The sequence below is a fragment of the Cricetulus griseus genome, chromosome 2 (assembly GCF_003668045.3).
Source record: "Cricetulus griseus strain 17A/GY chromosome 2, alternate assembly CriGri-PICRH-1.0, whole genome shotgun sequence".
NCBI lineage: Eukaryota > Metazoa > Chordata > Mammalia > Rodentia > Cricetidae > Cricetulus > Cricetulus griseus.
In genome coordinates, this window is record NC_048595.1 from 199,744,831 (window position 1) to 199,766,795 (window position 21,965).

A 21,965-nucleotide genomic window follows, 5' to 3' on the forward strand; every position below is an offset into this window, starting at 1 on the left:
TCTTAGGAAGTCCAAGTTTCCCTTAAGTTTATTTGGACTCTTGTTGCTCCTGCTTCCACCTCCCAAGTGCTGGGATTACAGGTGTATGCTATTTCTTCCAGAATATTCATTCCTACTTTAGAATTTTTATTTATTTATTTATTTATTTATTTATTTATTTATTTATTTATTTCAAAGGCAGGTTCTGGTCTCGCTATACAGCCCTGGCTATACTGGAACTCACTATGTAGACACGAAATTTTGTTGTGTGTCTTAGGAAATTTACTTTGTTGTAATCTTCTCTGTTCAGCTATTATTGGGAAAATATTCTCTACTACTATGGTAGTTTCTAGAGTCCACAAAGTGGGTGTGTTAAACAACAAAAATTTGTTGTCTCAGTTCTGAAGAATGGAAGTCCTAGATCCTATGTCAGCCAGAGCAGGTTCTTTCTGAGTCTGGGAGGAGAGTGTGTTCTGTGTTTCTCTCCTGTTTTCTAATAGCTTATTGGCACTGCTTTATGGATGCATATTCTTATTTCTGCTTCATGTTCTTGTGATGTGTTTTCTCTCTCTGTCTCTGTGTGTGTGTGGGGGGGGGTATAGATTTCCTCCCTTATATAGGGACCAGGCATACTGGATTAAGAACCTGCCTTACTCTAATGTGACTTCATTGTCATTTAGCCTATCTTATCTGCAATGACTATATCCCAAGAGGATACATTCTAGGGTTCTCGGGAGTTAAGATTCTTACATGTATTTAAGGAGATAACACTCTACTCATTAAAAAGTTCTGAACATGTCCTTGTTTATGTGTGTTGTTGTTAAGCCTCCCTCCTTTGTTCTTGTCTTACCAGTTTGGAATCAAAACCATGTTGGAGACAGAAGAAGGAATCCTACTGCTGGTCAGAGCCATGGATCCTGCTGTTCCCAATATGATGATTGATGCAGCTAAGTTGCTGTCTGCTCTTTGTATCCTACCACAGCCAGAGGACATGTATGTGACCTGAATTATTTCTGCATTTTCATTTTACTATCTTCTTGTAGCATAGAGGAAAGTTATTTCAGTGTCCTCTTGGTCTTAGAGGCTAAGTAGTAAGGCCATATTTCTTCTCAGAAGTGAATGTTAGGATCTTGGTGCAGGTAGAGTATTTGAAGATCCATAATACTTCAAACAGAAACTTTTGATACCATCATGATACTACAAGTAGAAAATTCCATACTGTGAAACTTGGTTATGTGTACAGTAATAGTAGCAATACTGTATAAAATTACCTTTGGGCTATAAGGTGGGAGTTTCATGTTAAGGCTTGAATATCATCCCCAGATAAACTCATTTTGTATATGCAAATATTCCAAAGTATCTTTTAACTATAAGACATGATTTAAAGCATTTTGAACAAAAATAGTCAAGCTGATTTAAGAAAAGATTGTAGCTGGCAAGATAACTCTGAATAAAGGCACTTTAGGACCCACCGTAGTAGGAGAGAATAAATCCTAGTAACTCTGACTTCCATGAACACACCATGACGCATGTCATAACACACACAGGTACACAAATGCACATACATGTACACACATATACACAAATACAAATGTAATTCTTTAATTAAAAAGAGAAAAGGCTAGTGAAATGACTCAGAGGGTAAAGGCACCTGCTGCTAAGCATGATGACTTGAGTTTAATCCCAGGGGTCTACATGGCAAATTCAAAAACTGACTCCCATAAGTTGTCCTCTGATTTATGCATGTGCATGCACATGCCTATGTACACACACACACACACACATGTGCGCACACACACACATGTAAAAAAATTAAGCTTCCTAAATGATGATGACTGATGTGAGTGTCCATTGAAGTGTAATAAGGGGACAGAGAGATGGCTCAGGGGTTAAGAACACTGGTTATTCTTCTAGAGGACCCAGGTTCTATTCCCAGCACCCACATGATGGCTTACAACTACCTGTTACTTCATTTCCAGGAAATCCAGTGTCCTCTTCTCATATCTGGGCACCAGGCATGCACATAATACACAGGCATACACACAGGCAGAACACTCACATAAAGTAATAAATTTTAAAACAAGGAGTAGCAAACAGGCTTATATGTTAAATAGGGTTACTGTTACTGTGATGGAACCCCATGACCAGAAGCAACTTGGGGAGGAAAGGATTTATTTGGCTTACATACCCCAATTTAGAGTCCATTGACAGAAGCCAGGGCAGGAACCTTGCAGGCAGGAGCTGATGCAGAGGCTTGCCCAGCCTACTTTCTTACAGAACCCAGCACCACCAGCCCAGGGGTGGTCCCACCTACTATGGGTTGGGCCTTCCCATATCAATCACTAATTAAGAAAATGCCTAACAGGCTTGCCCACAGCCCATCTTATGGAAGTGTTTCTCAATTGAAGTTCCTTCCTCTCACATGAATTTTGCTTATGTCAGGTTGACATAAAAAACCAGTCAGTATAGCTTATTTGCTACATCTTCATCTGTTTCACCTGGAACAAAAGTTTGTTTTTTTATTGTCATATGTATATTTAATTTTAGAAGCATCTCATTATCTCAATAATCCAACAGTATTAAAAGTATATGAAGTAAAGTTTTAACAGCCCATTCCTTCCCCAAATCCTGCTTTGAAAAGAACCATTGCTAATGTCTTGAATAAACATTGTTTCCTTGATTCTTAGAAATTTTGCGGTCTTAGAGCTGAGAAATGATAGTTTATGCCCATAAACTATTACATGTATAAAACAGATTTTTCTTTATTTGGAAGTGTTGGTTTAACAAAAGTAAAATCATAGCCCCTCTTTTTTCCCAGCTCCCCCCACTTCTCTTTTAGGTATTTTAAGGCAGAATTGTTCTGTAGTATGGGCTGGCCACAAACTCATTATATATATAGTCCAGACTAGACATGTATGATCCTCTAGTCTCAGCCTCCCGAGTCCTGGAGTTACACGTGTGCGCCACCATATTCAGCCTCAGCTTGATTATTTAACAGTAGATTTTGGACATCATTCTTTTGCTTGTTTGTATGTTTGGTTTCTCTGTACTGTTTTGGAGCCTATCCTGGCACTCACTCTGTAGACCAGGCTGGCCTTGAGCACACAGAGATTCACCTGCCTCTGCCTCCCGAGTGCTGGGATTAAAAGCAAGCACCACCAACGCCCAGCTTGGACATCATTCTTTAATGGTACTTAATAAACTTACTTTACTATTTTTTGTGGTCATGTAGCATTTGGTTTGTATGTATATAAAATACTACAAACTGATTTCTGCCCTCTTTCTCATTTATTTAACATTTCTTCTATTTCTAGACTTTAAGTATACTTAAGCAGATTCTGAATTTGTAGATAAGATTTTTTTCCATTACCAATGATGCCATAACAAACATCTCTATACATAGTTTCTACTGCATTTATGTATTTATTTTGGATAGATTACTAGAAGTGGACCACTTGTAATGTGTATTAGAAATTGATCAGTACTCTTAATATTAAATGGTCCTTAAAAAGATTAATTTATATTTCGTAGCTCAGAGGTCTTAATTTTGTATTCATGGTTAGGAGTCTAGGAAGGGTTTTAGGAAATTATTTTCTTAAAAGATAGTCCATTTCTATTATCAGATTCTAGTGTCTAGGGGAATTAAGAGAATAATTTCAGAAACCTGAAGCATTGATAATGTCTTGTTTCCTAATTGGTTTATTTCCTGTCAAATCTATCCATGTCTGTGTCAGTGTACCTGGGCAATTCGCTTTCCTTTATCTTGGACAGGAATGAACGAGTTTTGGAGGCAATGACAGAGAGAGCTGAAATGGATGAGGTTGAACGCTTCCAGCCACTGCTGGATGGATTAAAAAGTGGGACCTCAATTGCACTCAAAGTATGTATATACACCCTTAAAACTTGGTGAACATAGAATAGAATTCAAAATGCAAAGACCAGAATTGGTTTGTTGTTCATTTTTCTGTGGTATGGGAAATTGAACCTAGGTTTTTGCTTGTGTTGGGTAAGTCCCCTACTTCTGAACTACCACTGAACAAGGAGCTCCTTTTTATTTTTTTATTTTATTTTTTTAATTTTATTTTTTTTATTTTAAGATATTTTTATTTTGTATTATAGTCTGGACTGGCTTCAGGCTCATTATATGGTCTAGGCTAGACATATCTGATCCTCTTACCTCCCAAGTCCTGGGATTACACATGTGTTAATTACCCAGGCAGGCATTGGTGATCTTCCTGACTCCTGAAGCATGGGGTCTGTACCACCATGTCTAGTATCATTTGGTCTTTTAATAGACTATATAGGGGCTAGAGAGATGGTTCATCAGTTAAGAGCATATATTGCTCTTCCAGAGGCCCATGTTCAAGTTCAGTTCCCAGTACCCTTGTCACAACTGCCTGTAACTCCAGCTCCAGGGGTATTTGACAACTTTGGCCTTTTTTTTTTTTTTTTTGCTTTTTGAGACAGAATTTCTCTGTGTCACAGTTCTGGCTGTCCTAGAACTTGCTTTGTAGACCAGTCTGGCCTTGAACTCACAGAGGTCCACCTGTCTCTGCTTTTCCAAGTGCTGGGATTAAAGGGGTGTGCTGCTACCACCAACTGGCGCTCTGGCCTCTTTGAACACTGGCATTCATGTGTGCATTCACAAACACACATTAATGCACACATAATTGAAAAAAAGATTTTAATAAAAATAATAGTTGTTCTCAACTATGTTTTTCATATTTTAGTGTTTTTTTTTCCCTCCTCTGAAGAAAATGATTTTTTTTCTCTAAAAAACAAAGAACTACTTTTTCCTCCTTGTGATATTGGGGGGATAAACCAGTTATTTATTAGCACCTTAGGAAAGTCAAGGTTAGATCCTTGGATTCATTTATATGCTAAGTACTCTAGACTTGCACTCAACAATGTTTTGTTGCTCTAGTAAAATGGTCTTTCCTATATAGTTTTTATTATGTATCTTTTATGGAGCTTCAGAATGTATATAAATAATGGAATCCCTATCTATAAGACTTAATGTTGACATAGCAGCTGGATTTGCTTATTTCAGGTGGGATGCCTACAGCTGATCAATGCTCTCATCACTCCCGCAGAAGAACTTGACTTCCGAGTTCACATTCGAAGTGAACTGATGCGTTTGGGGCTGCATCAGGTGTTGCAGGTAAGATAAAATGTTGCATTAGAAAGGCTGGATTGTTCCTTCCTGCCCACACAGCCCCGATCATCCCTGAGGTGATTCTGATTTTCAGCTTAAGCACTAGGTTGGAAGGTTTGGATTTCTAGGCACATAGGATTCCCTGATTTCTTCTATCGTTGCCAGGAGCTTCGGGAGATTGAAAATGATGATATGAGAGTACAGCTATCTGTGTTTGATGAACAAGCGGAGGAAGATTTCTTTGACCTGAAGGGACGACTGGATGATATCCGCATGGAGATGGAATATCCTTTTATGACTGATGACTGAATTATGAAATAGTGTGGGAAATGATGACCTAGAATAGGGCATAAGGCTGGGTGTGTTGGCACATGCCTTGCATTTGTCCCTGAGCACTTAGGAGGTATCTTGAGTTTGAGGACAGCCTGGTGTGCATAGCGAGCTCCAGAGCATCTTGGGCTACATAGAGAGACCCTGTCTCAAAAAATATTGTTTTTTAATTTTTAATAAATAAAGCTGGTGTCTTCATATTGTTGTCCAGCATAAATCAAAAAAACCAGTAAAAGTGATCTTTTTAACATGAAAGCATCCATTAACCTGGCAGTCAGTGAAGTGATAAAGTAACAGATGTTACAACAAGATTGCCCTCACATCCTAAAGCATCCATCCAAATCTGTATGTTTCCTAGAACATGATAACTTGCCGAGATGGGTGCTATGTAGAACTCTTTGGACTGATGAGCAATATTACTATTAGTATTTGATTATCTGCCACAGGTAACTTTGAGGTGGTTCTATTTTTAGTTTTTGTCTTAAATCTTCAAGCTAAGTACTAGGAACCCTGTGTCTATGGATAGTTAGCGCTCTTGGTTAAAGGAACTAGTGATGTTTTAGGAACAGCTCTTAGAGTGGAAGTGGCATCTTGCAACTTTTCCTCGAGTAAGTCACCTATCAAACAGCTTCTAAATGTTTGATTTCCTTAGCCTGTCCTTTCTACTGACTTTGGTGAAGTCTTCCAGATTCTTTTAAATACAGTGAAAGATTCAAAGGCAGAGCCACACTTCCTGTCTATCCTGCAGCATCTCTTATTGGTCCGAAATGATTATGAAGCTAGGTAAGCCGATATACCTGTGGGAAATTTTGAGTCTAAGTGGAAAAGCATCATCTTTAAGTTCAAAGATTGTTCTAGAAAGTTTAAAAAGTCTGTGGGTTAGGTTTGCTAGTCACAGATCTAAAGGAAGTTGTCAACTGTTTGATCCACATCAACTGTTTTAATTCAGCTGAAAGGCGCCTCTATACAATAGGTCATTGTGTATCAAGTAAAATACCCTTAGAAAGGAGTGGGTAAGGATGACAGTAAAGAGAGATGGTAACCTAAAATTCTTCCTGGTTTCCTGGAAGTAGAGATCAGTAGTAGCACAAGAAGGATCATAAGAATCAAGTCTGACTGCTTATTTAGATGTGAAAGTATTGGCACTGGGAAGCAGATGTTAAGAAAGCATGTTGGGATGGAGGGACAGCTCAGTAGTTAAACATGCACACTGTTCTTGTGGAGGACCCAGCAGTTCCTAGCACTCACATCAGCTTCACAAACCACCTGTAATTCATCTGACACTTGTGACCTCTTTGGGCACTTTTATACATGTGCGCGCGCGCGTGCGCGCGCACGCACGCGCGCGCACACACACACACACACACACACACACACACACACACACACACACACGTTGGCATTCATGTTTTACCACTGTACTACAGTTCCAGCCTGTAGGGGCTGTTGAATATCTGAAGTAGAAAGAATAAAAGCCTATCTGGAATAGGAGAATTCCCTAGCACAGCAGTGGTGCTTCTACTAGCTTCACCAAAGCTCTTTTTAGAATACTTATTAATTCTTTTGATTGTCAAAGCAGTTACCTTTCTTGATCCAGAATACTTCTGGAAGTTACACTTTGATTTCCTTTTGATAAGTCTGTTTTGTTTCTTTAATAGGCCACAGTACTATAAATTGATTGAAGAATGTGTTTCTCAGATAGTTCTACATAAGAATGGGACGGATCCTGACTTCAAGTGCCGGCACCTCCAGATTGATATTGAGGGATTGATTGGTAAGCATGCTTTCCTACTTGGCTTGTCAAAACACTCAGTGCTTCTACCCTTTGTTTTCTTCTTTCGATGAAAGAAGAAATCACTCTTGTCCCTACTTATGTTCTTTCTCAGTACTCTCTTTGCTAGTATTATGTAGTCTCTTTAGTTTATTTCTACACAAATTGAAAATCTTGCCCTTTCTTATACACTGTTTTTTTGCAGAGACTTCAGCTGTTCTCTGACCCGGAAACAGTTTCAGAATCACAAATGTCACACAGGCATTCTTCATGTAATTTCCTTACCTTGCATTTAGAAATCATAGCTTGAGGGCCACCAAGGCGGCAGTAAGTAGAGGTACTTGCATGCAAGCCTGAGGACCTGAGTTTGCCCCAGATTCCATATAGTGGCAAGAACCACTCTTGATAGTTGTCATCTGACTTCCACACATATTACTTACACATGCCTATACTCAACACATACATATACACTCATGTACACACAAAAAGTAAAACAACTGCTGGGCGTTGGTGGCGCACACCTTTAATCCCAGCACTCGGGAGGCAGAGGCAGGCGGATCTCTGAGTTCGAGGCCAGCCTGGTCTCCAGAGAGAGTGCCAGGATAGGCTCCAAAGCTACACAGAGAAACCCTGTCTCGAAAAACCAAAAAATAAATAAAACAGCTATATACAGAAAATTTAAAAGTGTAAATTGAATTTAATTGAAACTTGCATTTCTTGTTCTAGTGTAGAACATTAAGAGTAACAGCAACAAAAGAACAGACAAGTAACTAAGCCAGGAAGTGGTGGCACACACCTTTAATGCCAGTACTCGGGAGGCACAGGCAGATGGATCCTGCTGTGAGTTCGAGGCCAGCCTGGTCTACAAAGCGAGTTCCAGGACAGCTAGAAATGTTACACAGAGAAACCCTGTTTCAACAAACATACAAACAAAAAAGGATAGATAACTGCCCTTGAGTATATTGGAGGCTTAGGAGCAGAGGTGCAGGCTTGGGAAACTGAGAACTTTACTTACTGAGTTGTTTTCAGATCAAATTGTTTTTTCTTTTCAGATCAAATGATTGATAAAACAAAGGTGGAAAAATCCGAGGCCAAAGCTACAGAGCTGGAAAAAAAGGTGTGTATGAGGGGATCAGTGCTAGAGTGCTTGCTTATCATGTGAGAAAACTTCAGTTCAGTTTTTAATGTTATCCCCGAGTATGCTTATATGAAAAACACACACACAAGTAAACTTGGGGTATATATTTTTCTTTGAAGATAATTGTTTTTTGACAGAATTGTGAGACAGAATTGTCTGTGATATTTTGAAAGCATTCAGAATCTAAAGTTCCTGTGAGGAAATCTTGTTAGTGGGAAAGAGGGTGTTGATATGAAATGAGAAACTAGAGGAGATCTTACAACATTCTTGGGCTACCAGGCAAGTCAGCAAAGACAGATGATACTCTGTGTAAGTGTGCATCTTAAGTCTTACTCTAGGAGTGGTAGGAACTGGAATATTTCTCAATTCCTTTCATCTCTGTAGTAATTAAGGATTCCTGCTGTGGCTGGAATTGGGCAAGGCAGCTGTCCTGGTTTGTCTTAGTTAGGGTTACTGTTGCTTTACTGAAACACCATGACCAAAAGCAACTTAGGGAGGAAAGGGTTTGTTTCACTCACGGTTCCATGTAACAGTTCATCATCAAAGGCAGCCAGGACAGGGACTCATGCAGGACAGGAATCTGGAGGCAGGAGCTAATGCAGAGGCCATGAGGCTTGCTACTTACATGGCTTGCTTAGCCTGCATTCTTAAAAGAAGCCAGAAACACCAGCCTACAGAGGTGATCCTGCCTAAAAATGGACTGAGCCTTCCACATCAGTCACTAATTAAGAAAATGTCCCACAGGCTTGACTATAGCCCAATTTTACAGGGGCCCTTTCTTTTTTTCTTTTTTTTTTTTCTTTTTTTTTTTTGGTCTTTTGAGATAGGATTTCTGTCTGTAGCCTTGGCTGTCTTGGAACTCACTCTTTGGACCAGACTGGCCTCGAACTCTGCCTTTCTTTGCCTCCTGAGTGCTGCCCTACCACTGTCTATCTATAGGGACATTTTCTCAATTGAGGCTCCTCCTCTTTGATGACTCTTGCTTGTGTCAAGTTGACATAAAACTAACCAGGACATGGTTAAAGGTCTTTCAGAGATTAGCTGGCTTTGTTGTCTAGCCATAAGACTAGGAAGACTATGAACATGATCTCTTGTCTCCTCCCCCTTTAACTTTGATGTTAAAGTCAAGATCATATTGGTCTCTTCTTTTCCAAGTATTAACTTAGGTGAATCAGTAAGCTGTATAGAGTGGTGTTGAGACACAATAGTAAATTATAGGAACTAGCCCGTATGCTCCTAACTAAGATGAATAGTATCCTAGTTTGCTTTCGCTGTGGTCAACACTGTGACCTAAAGCAACTTGGAGAGGAAAGGGTGTATTTCATCTTCCGATTGATAGTCTGTCATCAAGGGAAGCAAAGACGGGATCTTGAAGTAGACACTAAGGGATGCTGCTTACAGGCCTCTTACCATTGGCTTGATCAGCTAGCTATCTTTGTTACACATCCCAGTTCTACCTGCCTAGGGATGTCACAGCCCACAGTGGACTGAACCCTTCTGCATCAGTTAGCAGTTAGGAAGATGCTAACAGACATGACCGTAGGCCAGTCTGATATGAGCAATTCTTCAGTTGAGGTTTCCTCTTCCCAGTTGACTGTAGGTTTGTGTTGTGTTGACAGCTGAGGTGATGACAGAAAGATCACTGGAAGCCTGATTTTTTTTTTTTATTTTTTTTTCCTTCTTTAGTTGGACTCTGAGTTAACAGCCCGGCATGAGTTACAAGTAGAAATGAAGAAGATGGAAAATGACTTTGAGCAGAAACTTCTGGATCTTCAAGGAGAAAAGGATGCATTGGATTCTGAGAAACAGCAGATTGCTACACAAAAACAAGATCTGGAAGTGGAGGTGTCCAAGCTGACGGGAGAGGTAATGTCTGAGCAGGACAGCGGTGTGCCTGCAGCTGCCCTCCATAGCTCAGCTGTGCTGGTCATAGGTTCCCTATGCTAGGGAAGAGCAGCTGGATCATCAGGTAGATGGTTGAGTGTTGTAACAGTCATTTACTGGTTTTAGTCTTGTTTGGGAGGATAGTATATAAGACAAAACATTTAGAAAACAATAAAGAATGGTAAAAGTTACTTATGGCAGAATCCAGAAATAATGCATTTGGGAGTAAACAGTAAACTATTGGCTTATTTGCCCATCCAACTTAGTTTATGCTTCTATGACACCTTCATTCTCCTTTCTCTGCAGGTACAAATGCTTAGTAATACTGTAATACTGCTAACTTGATCATTTGCACAGCTGTGGGAATACCTGCATAGCACATACTTCAGTTTTATTGTCAAACTCAAAACACACTAAAACCAAGAACACAAAGACTTGAGGTCTAGTTTTACTCTCCTACTAAGTGTCAGTGTGACTTTAAGAAGAATCGTGTGATCAGTCACTCAGTCCATCTATGGTTGAACAGAAATTTGGACTAAGTGGTTTCTTCGGTCCTTTTCAGCTCCAGTAGTCTTTGAAGTGGGGTGAGAAGTGCTTCTTCTGTGTTGCTTCTTTAGGTTGCCAAGCTGTCAAAAGAACTAGAAGATGCCAAGAAGGAAATGGCTTCTCTCTCTGCTGTGGTTGTTTCTAGCAGTGCTGCTGTTCCCCCTGCCCCTCCTCTGCCTGGCGGCCCTGGCACTGTTATTCCACCACCCCCACCCCCACCTCCTCTTCCTGGAGGTACCTTTCCACCTCCTGCCCCTCCTCTGCCTGGGGTCGCTGCCATCTCCCCGCCTCCTCCTGTGCCTGGGGGTGCTTCTGTACCCCCTCCCCCTCCTCTGCCTGGCAGTACTGCTATTCCCCCGCCGCCGCCTCTGCCTGGGGGTTGTGTTATCCCCCCTCCCCCTCCTCTGCCTGGAGGTTGTGTTATCCCCCCTCCTCCTCCCTTGCCTGGCAGTGCTAGTGTACCAGCTCTCCCTCCTTCCGCTGGGATTCCCGGGCCCCCCCCACCTCCTCCCTTGCCAGGAGGACCGGGACTGCCTCCCCCACCTCCCCCTTTGCCTGGAGGCCCTGGCATGCCTCCACCTCCACCTCCACCTGGAATGGGCATGCCTCCACCTCCCCCCTTTGGATTTGGGGTTCCTGCAGTCCCCGTTCTGCCATTTGGATTAACACCTAAAAAAGTTTATAAGCCAGAGGTGCAGCTCCGGAGGCCAAATTGGTCCAAGGTAAGTTTTTCTCCAACATTAGATCTTAAACTACTTTTCTTGACTTATTTTTGTGTGTGCGTAGGCTACCCACTTTAGGGCTTATATCTGTCCTTCAAGTTGTACTTGTGTTTATGTTTATATAACATCTCTATTTCAGTTATTACCACAGAATGATCTGTGGGCCCAATGGGAATATATTTTAATTAAACTTAACCTATCTTAATATATTTGGCCTTTACTCTGATAAAATGAGTACTATGGTAGTTGACAGTTGTCACTTCACTCGGGTGCAAATGACTGAAATTACGCTTGTACAGCCCATGATGCGTGTGTGGCCCCTGTGGTTGGTTGGGTCAATCTTTTGCTTCTAGAAACTAAGTTAAATGTAGCCAGATTGATGGGGAAAACATCAAGCAAGGAACATTGGAAAAAAGGCTTTAATGCTTGTGGAAATAGAAGATTTGGAATTAGGAGGAAGATCAGTGTAACTGATTTTGATTCTTGACTAGTTACCAGTAAACAAACCAGAAACATTATCTCCAGATCTCCCATGAAGGGCACTGCCAGCTACTGTCTGTGTCCTGAGTTAGTCATAGGCTGGTCAACATTGCTAATAATTGGAGACATTTTTCTAGCACAGGGAGTTCAGAGTTCAGCCCAATAGCTCTTATCACCTGTCTGTTTATATAGTTCATGGCTGAGGACCTTTCCCAGGACTGCTTCTGGACAAAGGTGAAGGAGGACCGCTTTGAGAACAACGAGCTTTTTGCCAAACTTACCCTTGCCTTCTCTGCCCAGACCAAGAGTGAGTGCTCTCTTTAGTTCCAGACAGGGAGAATTTTTTTCCTTCCCTGGAGAGGGTAGAATGGGGTTGGGAAGAAGAGACATTCAGTTTCCCATTCCAAGGAAATGAGAATATTTTTGTATTATGGGGTTCCTGGGGCTAGGAAAGAGAATTGCTGTTTTGTGCCAGTATCCTAACAGGGATACAAGGTACTAAAAGCTTAGGCCCATTTTGATAGTTAACTTGAATGGATTATGGTTCTGTCTTAAAATATTGTCTCCAGACCAGAGTATTTAATTAGTAAGGTTATCGAGTAGTTTGGACAAGTTGGGTGGCTGAGCTGCAACTGTCTACAATAACCAAGATCCATGTGTGATTCCTGTTCTGTTTCTTTCCAATATCTGATGCTTTTCCCTCCTGGCCCTTCTTGGTTCCTGCAGCTTCCAAAGGTAAGAATGCAAAAGAGCCTTTTATCTGGATCTGTTGAGTATTAGAGAAAAGGATTAAATAAATGTAAAGGATGGAAATTTGCTACCCCCCCCCACACACACACACACAGACCCACAGTGATAGTGCTAACAAGTTGGTTCAAGTAGAAGCTTCATATATGAGTTCCCTGTTTGGTCCACAGTGAAATCTTATGAAACAGTAGATTGTGTTTCTTCTCTGCTATAGCAAGTACAGACTGAACAGTTAGAGGTCTTTTCTGGGGTTATATTACCAAACCCCCAGTGCTGTGACTTCTAGTCCATGGTTTCTAATACATTCTTTTTTTTTTTTTTTTTTTTACCTTCAGTATGCTTGCCTTTATTTTAGGACTTTTAGATTTTTATCAGGGAAGAGACTTGAGCTCTTAAATTTTGAGACAGAAGGAGGACCTAGATCTCTACTATATAACACCATGTTTACTTTGTTTCTAGTGATGTACAGAGACATCAGTAAAAGACCTTGGTCCTTAATCCTTTCAGAATTAGTTTTGAGTACCAGACTGAATATTGACTCAGTTCAGTATGCTGTGTTAGAGGGGTTTTCTGTGGTGCTGGAAGTTGAACCCAGGGTTTTATGCAAAGTACTTTCCACTGAGCTACATTTCCAGCCCCCAATTTAATTCCAACACCGAAACAAGTGTTAGTTTCCAAATTTCAGTCTTAATACTAATTATACAAGTGAGGAGATAAGTACTCATTATTGTGCTCTCAATATTCCACCTCACAAGTGACATGGAGATGTGGTTTAAATAGCATTCTAAACCACATAGTGAGTTCAAACTATGACTTTTGAGTTTTGTTCTAGACCTTTGCTTGCCAGAAGTCTGCTTTTCCTAGGGACCTTGGAAAGTTTAAATACCCAGAGACTGCAGCTGCTTTAGCATAACTTCATCCTTTGGTTGGCAGTGATGTCTTGTGAGTGTAAGCAGAAACATTAGATCAGGGAAAGCTGATTAGTTGCTGTGTGTGTATAGGGTTAGGGAAGAGCTATGTTCTGATGGTAATGTGTTCAACTCTAGCAAAACTAGTCCAGGTAGAGAAATAAGTCATGCTTGTCTACTATAGTAGAGAACCTGCTGAGGTGTTCCATCTGCCAGATGGCCAGTATTGATAGGGAAGTTTGTGGGCATTAAATTTTCTTTATATTACTTCCTTACACTCTAAACCTGACTTTCTTTATGCTGTTTGTTAAATGTGTCTGTATACCCTATATGTTGTACTGATACTTAAAAATTCTTTTATACCTATCAGCTCCTCTAAGAATAGGCAGTGAAGAAAAAAATCTACAACCCTGCTTCCTGTAGTCAAAGATGCCTCCAGCCACTGCTCTATTGAAGTTCAAAAATATCTGTTTCTGCTGAGCATTTTGGCATGACACCTATAATCCCAGTTTCTCAGGAGGATGAAGCAGGAGAATTGCAGTTCAAGTCTAATAGGCACTTAAAAAAGGGCAGGGGAGGCTAAGTGGTAGGGCACTTGCCCTGGGCTCCATCCTTGTACCTCAAAGAAAGTGAAGGGAGAGGAGAGAAAAGAGGAAGAGTGTATGCATCTCTTACTAAGAGACAGAAACTTATCCAGAGGCGGATGTGGCTGGTTCTCTTTCAGACTTACTTTCTTGTTGCTGAGCTCTTTTCTTTCTATAAATTGGGAATTTACATAGTTCATTCCTTGCAAGGCATGTATGAAATTCAGGTTTGGGAAGGTGTCACTCTTCCACATTCTCACCTTGTTTGTTGTGATCAGCCAAGAGTCATTTATCATGGACTCTGTTGATCCTGCCTTTTAACTCCTTGAGAACATAATCCAGTAGTTAAATTTTATTTTCATCTTTATTAAAAGAAGCAGTATTCTAGTTAGTTAGACCACATCCAGCTTTATTCTACAGCTTGTTGCTGTTGATACAGGAGTCAGGGTGTGGGCAACAGTAGGTAGCTGGCTCCTCTGCTGCTCCTGCATAACTGTATTTTGACTTTAGGCTTCAGGAGGAGGCTTTGGAGGGGGCAATAACCCCTACCCCAGCAAGAACAGAGGGTATTTGTCATTTCCCTGTGACTTTCTTCTGTGCCACCACTAGGTGGCACTCACCCAATGGTTTCTTTATTAGTATTCACAAATCTTTTGCTGTTGCTGTTTTTTTGAGACAGGGTTTTAGCACTGGCTGGCCTGGACCTCACAGGGAAGTTTTGCCTCTCTGTCCTGAGTGCTGGGATTACAGGTGTGCAACACTATGCCCAGCTAATGTTAGGAAAGTTCACAGCTTCTGCCACTTAAACTTCTAGAAACAAGATTGTAAGAGCTCAACCTACTTCCCCTCGTCAATGAGTTTCTTGGCAGAAAGATGTCTGTTCTATTTCCAAATGTGTATTAGAGCCAGAGGGACTGTTCACACACCTGCTGGGGTTGTTTGCCTGTCCTTATTAGCGTGTTAGATTTTGAGGAGGGCGAAACTATTAGCATAAAGCATTTGTGAAGTTCCTTGTGATCTAAAACCATAAATCTACCCATTATCTGAGTTTTAAGGGATCTAGCTTATATGGTAATGTGTATATTTTGTGTTGTTACCTCTCTCTCCAGTGGTGTAAAATGAGCTTGTAAGTATCCTTTTTCATGACTTGACATATTGAGGGTCTACAGAATGCAATATTATGCCATGTTTTTATTGCCACAGAAAGCACCAGCCTCCAATCTTTTCCATCTCCCATTTTTCAGTCTCTTAAGAGCCTGTGTGTTTTTTATTCTGTCTTCCAACTAAGTTTTCAAAAATATTTTATTGTACTCTCTAGAATTGATGGTCCGTTCCTAGCACAGCATTGTGTGTTACACTTGACTTCCCTCAACACTGCTTTGTCTTTTAGTCTCTCCTGTTTTCTTGTGTCATCCTCACCCCAGTAGACCTGGAGATGGGGTAGTGCTGACTTTCTTCTCTTTCATCACTTTCAGACCCTTCTGCTTTTCTCTACTAGAAACCAGCAATTTGGAATCTGAGACCAGTTTATGTCACCCACGTCCCTTTGTATTACCATCTATTGACCCTGAAAATTATTCTTGAGTTCTCCACAAACTGAGTTCCTGACTATTCTTCCATGCTACTTCTAATCTAACTTTCCACCGTATCATTCTTTGTTAAAAACTTATTTAGTGAGTGCATGGATGTGTGCACATGTGGAGGTCACAGGACTTTCAGGAGACAGGTCTCTTCTTCCATCATATAGGTTCCTTATCAAACTCAGGTCATCAGGCTTGGTGGAGAGTGCTCTACCCACTGCACCATCTCCCAGCCCTGATTTTCCCCAGTTCTTATATAAAGGGTCATGATTCTAATAAGATTCTTGCTGCACAAGTCTCTCAATTCCTCCCCTCTTTCTCACTTTTCCTCCCTGTACTCATTATAAATAATTGCGGCTCTTCCATTAGCGTGGTGTTTTAACATCTATGCCGGTCCTGTGTGCCTCCCCAACCCACATTTACAATACTGAAGATCAAAACTGGGGCCTCAGGCAGCTAGTTAAGTGTTTGCCACCACCAGCACATCTCCAGCCCATTCTCTTCTCTTCAGTATTGTGACCCCAGCAGTCCTCCAGACACACTGGAACTTCCAGCTTGTCTCACCTCCTCAGTGACTTCACTCCTCACCTAAAACTCCATGACTGAACCTTATAATAATCATTCCTCTGGTGTTTTTCTTCCATTGAGGTTCTCTCTCATTTCATCATGATTAGTTGGCAAAACCATGATTCTTATTCATTCTACATTGTCGACATTGTCTACATTGTCTCTGTAGCTGTGTATCTCTGACTTATTACACTACCCTTTCCTTCCTGGGTATGCTTTCTTCTCTTAGCATCCCAGATAGTAAGTATTCTTATTTTTATCTCATTGTCTGTTCTTGCCCATTTTCCGCAAATCTGTCTGTTACATTGCTTGGCCTTTGATACTTCTAGACAGTTGTATTTTAAGTATTTTTGGTTTGATTTAGTTGGTTTTTGATAAGAGTCTCATGTTTCCCTTGTTGACCTAGAACTCAGTAACGTAGTTCAGTCTAGCCTTACACTGCAGACCAGATTGACCTCAAACATAAAATCTTTTTTTCTTTTCCTCGTTGGCAAGCGCTACCACACTGACCTTTCAGCATTTCTGGGGTTTGTTTCTTTAATTTGAATTTTTTTTTATTACATTCATGTAGTATGGGTAGAGGTAGAGCACACAGGTACCATGGTACACCTTTGGAAATCAGAGGACATCCTGTAAGAGTTGATTCTCATCACCATGTGGATCAGGAAGGATCAAACTCAGTCTCTAGGCTTGGTGGCAAGCACAGTTAGCCACTGAGCCATCCCACCAGTTCCCTTAAAGCATTTCTAGTGTACTCAGTTTTGTCCTTTTCTAAATTGCTATCTTCACACTTTTCTCTCAAAGGCTCAGCACTCCATAGAGAAAATTGAAACAGTCAGAATGTGAACTTCCAAAGCTTATACCACTGAGTTCCTTATTCTCTGTCTTTTCTGTTACTGTGGTCCTATCTAAAAGCAGTTCCTGAATGATTCACCATCATTGCCATAATGTGTAAAATACTCTAAAAATATAAAACAAAACAATCTTCCTTCTTCCCTGTGGTGACCACAGTTGATGATGCCTTTTATATGCATATGTTATTCACATAATTAATTTAGATTTAGTTCATATGAAAAAAAAAACAGGGAACATCAAACAGAACTTTATTGGAAAATTAAGGAGCAATTATAGTCATAGCATATGTGTACTTTTTAGTACAGCAAATTGTTTCCACATGGTAAATACTATTCTGCATTTTTTGTTTTGTTTTTGTATAATATCCTTTACCACCTCTTGATGTTATTATATAAATTTACCTTATTTCTTTTTTTTTAAAGTTTCATGTTTATTGGATTATTTCAAATGGACAGTTGTATTCTGTCATGAATAATACAAGCTTTATACATAACTAATCCCTAATTGAGAATTTTGTTTCAGTAATTTGTTTTGCAAACATTACTACAGGAGAAATCCTATTTATCTTTGTATACTTTATAATTCTGCACAGTGGTTTCTGAAAGGTGACTTTTTTTTTTACCTCAAATCACTGGGATTATAAGATCATACCAATTCATTTCTCCCACCAAAAATAAGTTATCAAAATTTCTGACGAGGAAAAATATATATTGTTTTAGTCTGTTTACTCATAATTGCACCTAAGGTTTTCCCTCGTACACTAGCTCTTTCCTCATCTGTTCAGTGAGATTGATGAACACAAAGATGCCTTTTGTCCTGAAACTTCTGGTTCTCTTACTTTCCTCTGCTTTATTTGAAATCGCTTTCTTTGTTTGGCACAGTCTATCATAACCTCTGATTCTTATTTTGACAACTTTTTATGATCTTTTGCTGCTGTTTTTGGTTGAGTTATGTTTTATCCTCCTCAGATACCAATACCAGACAAAGAGGACCTGCTGCTTTCTTACAGCTAGTACTTCAGGGATTAAGAGCCAGACTAGGAGAGAATTTTGTAACTTTTGCTTGAGGTCTGCTGTTGTAGTTCCAGGGAACACTTACAGGTAGAGATTTAAAGGAAGGTGACATCAGATAAAGATAATTTAACTTTTAATTCTTGCTAAAGTACAGGGCTCTGAGAATCTGTCAGCAGCCATGCCCTTCTCCTTTTCGCCACCAGATGGCACATGGATCTCTCTTATTTTTGATGTGTCATTGTTACGCCCGGCTGTGATGCAGGTTGTGATGCAGTCACGTTAGGGAGCGGCCTTGCCGCTGTTGTCAGATACAAACTTTTTATGATACTGCCCTCTACCGGTCAGGAGGTTTGTTTGGCAGTCTGATCAGTAAAATTAGAGCAAGATGCTGCCTGTCAGATTTTACTGTGTTGCACAGGGGTCTTGTCTCCTGGTGCAGTTAGTATCTTGGTCTTTTGAATTTTGAAGGTATTATTTTTAAGAGTAATAGCATTGTTTCTTTGGGGGTCCTGAGGCTGGACAGAGTTTGCTTTTTAGTCTGATAGCTTCATGAAATCATTGCCTTTCTTGCAGAGGACTTAAAGGGAGGCTTGTTTTAGTGAATTTGGTAGTTCTGTAGATATGTGTGTGTATATTATAACATATTCATAGTAGATTTCTGTCACTGTTTCTATTGAAGAGCTACTTCAAACATGTTAAAACTGACCTACTGGTTACACATTGCATTTTTAAAAACTCCTCTGTTTCAAGGTAATTCCATCTTTATAGTGCTTCTAACCATTTAAACTCTGGTATGTGCCTATATTTAAACCCGGGTTATCATCTGACATATGGATTTCAAAAAAAATTAAAGGCCTTTTAAATGTATTTATTGATCATCTAGTTTGAGACTCAATATACCCTTCTGCCATCTTGACGCCATTGTTCTGTATTTAAATTTTCTCTTGTACTATTCAGTCTCCAGCTTTGGTGTGCATAAAGATTTCATAAGGGCATGTTGAAGTTATAACTCCTTGCTCTAGTTCCAGAGAATGTAATAAGCACTGCAGAGCATGCATTCTAACACACACTGTGTCTAGGTTGGTTCGTTAGTGCATGTTTATTTCATTTTCTGCTCTGTCTTCTCACTCCTACAGTCTAGAAGCTGCTTTCTACTTTGTCTTTTAGGAGCATTTCATTGCCTGTGTCAGAATAGCTGTACAAGTGTTATCCTTGTTCTTAAGGGAATGGTATGAAATTAATTAGAAAACAGTTTGTCTAGAGGCATTATTTCAGAAGTACTTGTTTTTAAAAAATTCTTTTCTTGCCATCCTTCCATTCAGATCTCAATAGCATCATTGTAGAAGGATGTTTTGACGTTCCGGGGTCAGTGAATTAGCTGGAAACTTTCAGAGATTGACTAGGTTGGAGAGAGGTGGGTGTCATCACCTTTGTGAAACGGGGAAATCAGGATGGGGAGTGCTCTGGGGCTCTGCAGGCATAACTCCTATACAAGTTTGGTTACTCTGTTGCTGTGGAGACCTAGAGCTGGAGTGCAGAGATGTAATCATGAGAAAGAATAGTATCTCCAGTAAGCGTGGTAGCAGAACTGGCCTGTGAAAGAGAGTAATGTGAGGCATTCTTGTTACCTATTGGAGCCCAAAGCTGATGCTTTGGGAAAACACACTGATCTGAAGGACCCTTATATGCTCTTTTATGAATTCTTAAGTCTGAAGCAGATTCTTTGCTGTTATTGGACGAGGCTTTCAGCAATAAGTTCAGAGAGTGTTTCTATTGAATGTTTGCTCTGCGGCTTTTGTTTGTCAGCATGGGTAGCACAGGCATTTCTGTACTGAAGACCCGGTAGGACAATCTCATTCCTACTCAACCTTTTTACCCTATTCTCCCATTCCCACCTCTAGAAATAATCATGTTTTTATTCTTAATTCTATCTCAGGATTTAAAAATACAATTATAAGCTAATACAAATATGAATTTTGTCCTTCTTGCATTAACCAGGAGGGATAACATTCTGTCTATGCTGTCCTATACCTTGATGCCATGTCTTCAGGATTCTTTATGTAAAAATTTTAGTCACTTAAATCCTAAGTATTATTGTAAACACAAGAATGTAGCAAAAATTAGAAGACTTATTTTAAGCTTTGGTTTTTTGAAATGCTGGTGATGTTATCCCAATTGTTCCGGCTTGTGTTTGGCCTCTTGTTCTCTGTATATCCATTTATATAACACACTGTCTTCTGAGTAGCTGCCCACACCAAGTATATAAATGTACAACAACTCATGGGATGGAAACAAGAGACCAAAATTTTCTGCAGGGAGGGAAGACTTACATATTATCACCTGGGCATGATACTGAGGCAGGGACAGAGCTTTGTATCGCTGGCACAGGGACACCACTCCATGGTGTAATGTGGCACTCCAAAGGAACAGTCTAGTACATCTCATTGTTTTCTTGCTTTTATCATCTCTTTTTTTGTTTCCTTTAAAAAAGCTACTCTTAGAATTCCATTACACATATCTAAGATAATGCGCTTTGATTATGTTCTCCTGCATTACCCTTTCTTATCCCTTCCTGCTGAATTCTTCCTCCTCCTTCCCAGCAACCCCCTTCTGTTTTCATGTCTTTCTGTTTGTGACCCAATGCATTTAATTAGAGTTCCCCATGTGAATGTTTGTCCTTAAGATTAATTGCTCTAGAATATAAGTGTCCTGTAATTGTAACACCTTGAAACTCTTACTCATAATCAAGAAGAATGTTTGTGACCTGTGATTCCTAGAGAAGCAAGAAGCAAATGATGAATACCTTTCTTTACAACTGTTTTACAGGAGAATATGTAGAAATAAAAGAAGGGCAGGTGCCAGAATACCATTAAAAACTAGAGATTTTTTATTTTGTTTGTTTGTTTGTTGTTTTGAGACAGAGTTTCTCTGTGTAACAGCTCTGACTGTTGTAGACCAGGCACCTACTAGCCTCTATCTCCCAGTGCTGGGATTAAAGGTGTGAAAAATTCTAGACTTTTGTTAAGTGTTCTAACTTGATGTTTTCCTTGTAAATTTACTATAATGTGGTAACATTTTTATAATAAGGAGAAAAGAATTTTAAGGAAAATTGACTATTGTTCAGGATACTTGAACAAGGAATTTCTAAAATTGCTTGGGTCCAGTTACTGTCAGAGCTGAGCAAAACAAGCAACAGCATTTGCTTCATTGTCTATACTGATCCTGGTTTAAGTTAGCTTCTCTTTGAAAGAATCAGATTACAACATTAACAAGCTTTCTTTTTCTTGAAGACCCCTGGGGGCAAGGGAATCCCATTTAAATGAAGGGACCCTTTTCTGTGGAGTGGAATGGAACCATTTTTCCCTCCTGATCCTATTGTAATTCCAACTCTATTATAAAAACCAGTGTGTTTTCTTTTAAATCTGTTAAATTAAGGGTGTGTGTGTGTGTGTGTGTGTGTGTGTGTGTGTGTGTGTGTGTGTGTGTGTGTGTGTTCCTATTGTCAAGAAAACGTGCAAAAAAAAAAGTTTACAAAAAGCTCGTCTCCGGTTTTTTTTCTATTCTGCTTGCAATTTTCATTTTCGCCACGGTGTGTGCGCAGTTGAGCTATTTTGGCTCAGGTTCCATATTGTGAGGTCAGAGACTAGGGATTGGAGGAGATGATCAGATGACTTTCAGTAAGCTGATGACGGTCCTGCCTCTCATC

The 21,965-nt window shown here is 40.0% G+C and overlaps 1 protein-coding gene across 4 annotated transcripts in view; it reads left to right on the top strand.

Annotated features, from left to right (window-relative positions):
• Positions 1-21,965, top strand: part of Diaph1 (diaphanous related formin 1) — a 92,973-nt gene that overhangs the window by 36,634 nt on the left and 34,374 nt on the right. For all 4 annotated transcript variants that reach the window (XM_027398055.2, XM_027398054.1, XM_035440173.1 and 1 more), the window contains 11 exons: positions 833-972; positions 3,751-3,859; positions 5,030-5,140; positions 5,300-5,418; positions 6,131-6,247; positions 7,123-7,238; positions 8,288-8,352; positions 10,060-10,239; positions 10,875-11,525; positions 12,198-12,312; positions 12,732-12,740. In XM_027398055.2, coding sequence (XP_027253856.1) covers positions 833-972; positions 3,751-3,859; positions 5,030-5,140; positions 5,300-5,418; positions 6,131-6,247; positions 7,123-7,238; positions 8,288-8,352; positions 10,060-10,239; positions 10,875-11,525; positions 12,198-12,312; positions 12,732-12,740 — 1,732 coding nt within the window. The remainder of the gene's footprint in view (positions 1-832; positions 973-3,750; positions 3,860-5,029; positions 5,141-5,299; positions 5,419-6,130; positions 6,248-7,122; positions 7,239-8,287; positions 8,353-10,059; positions 10,240-10,874; positions 11,526-12,197; positions 12,313-12,731; positions 12,741-21,965) is intronic.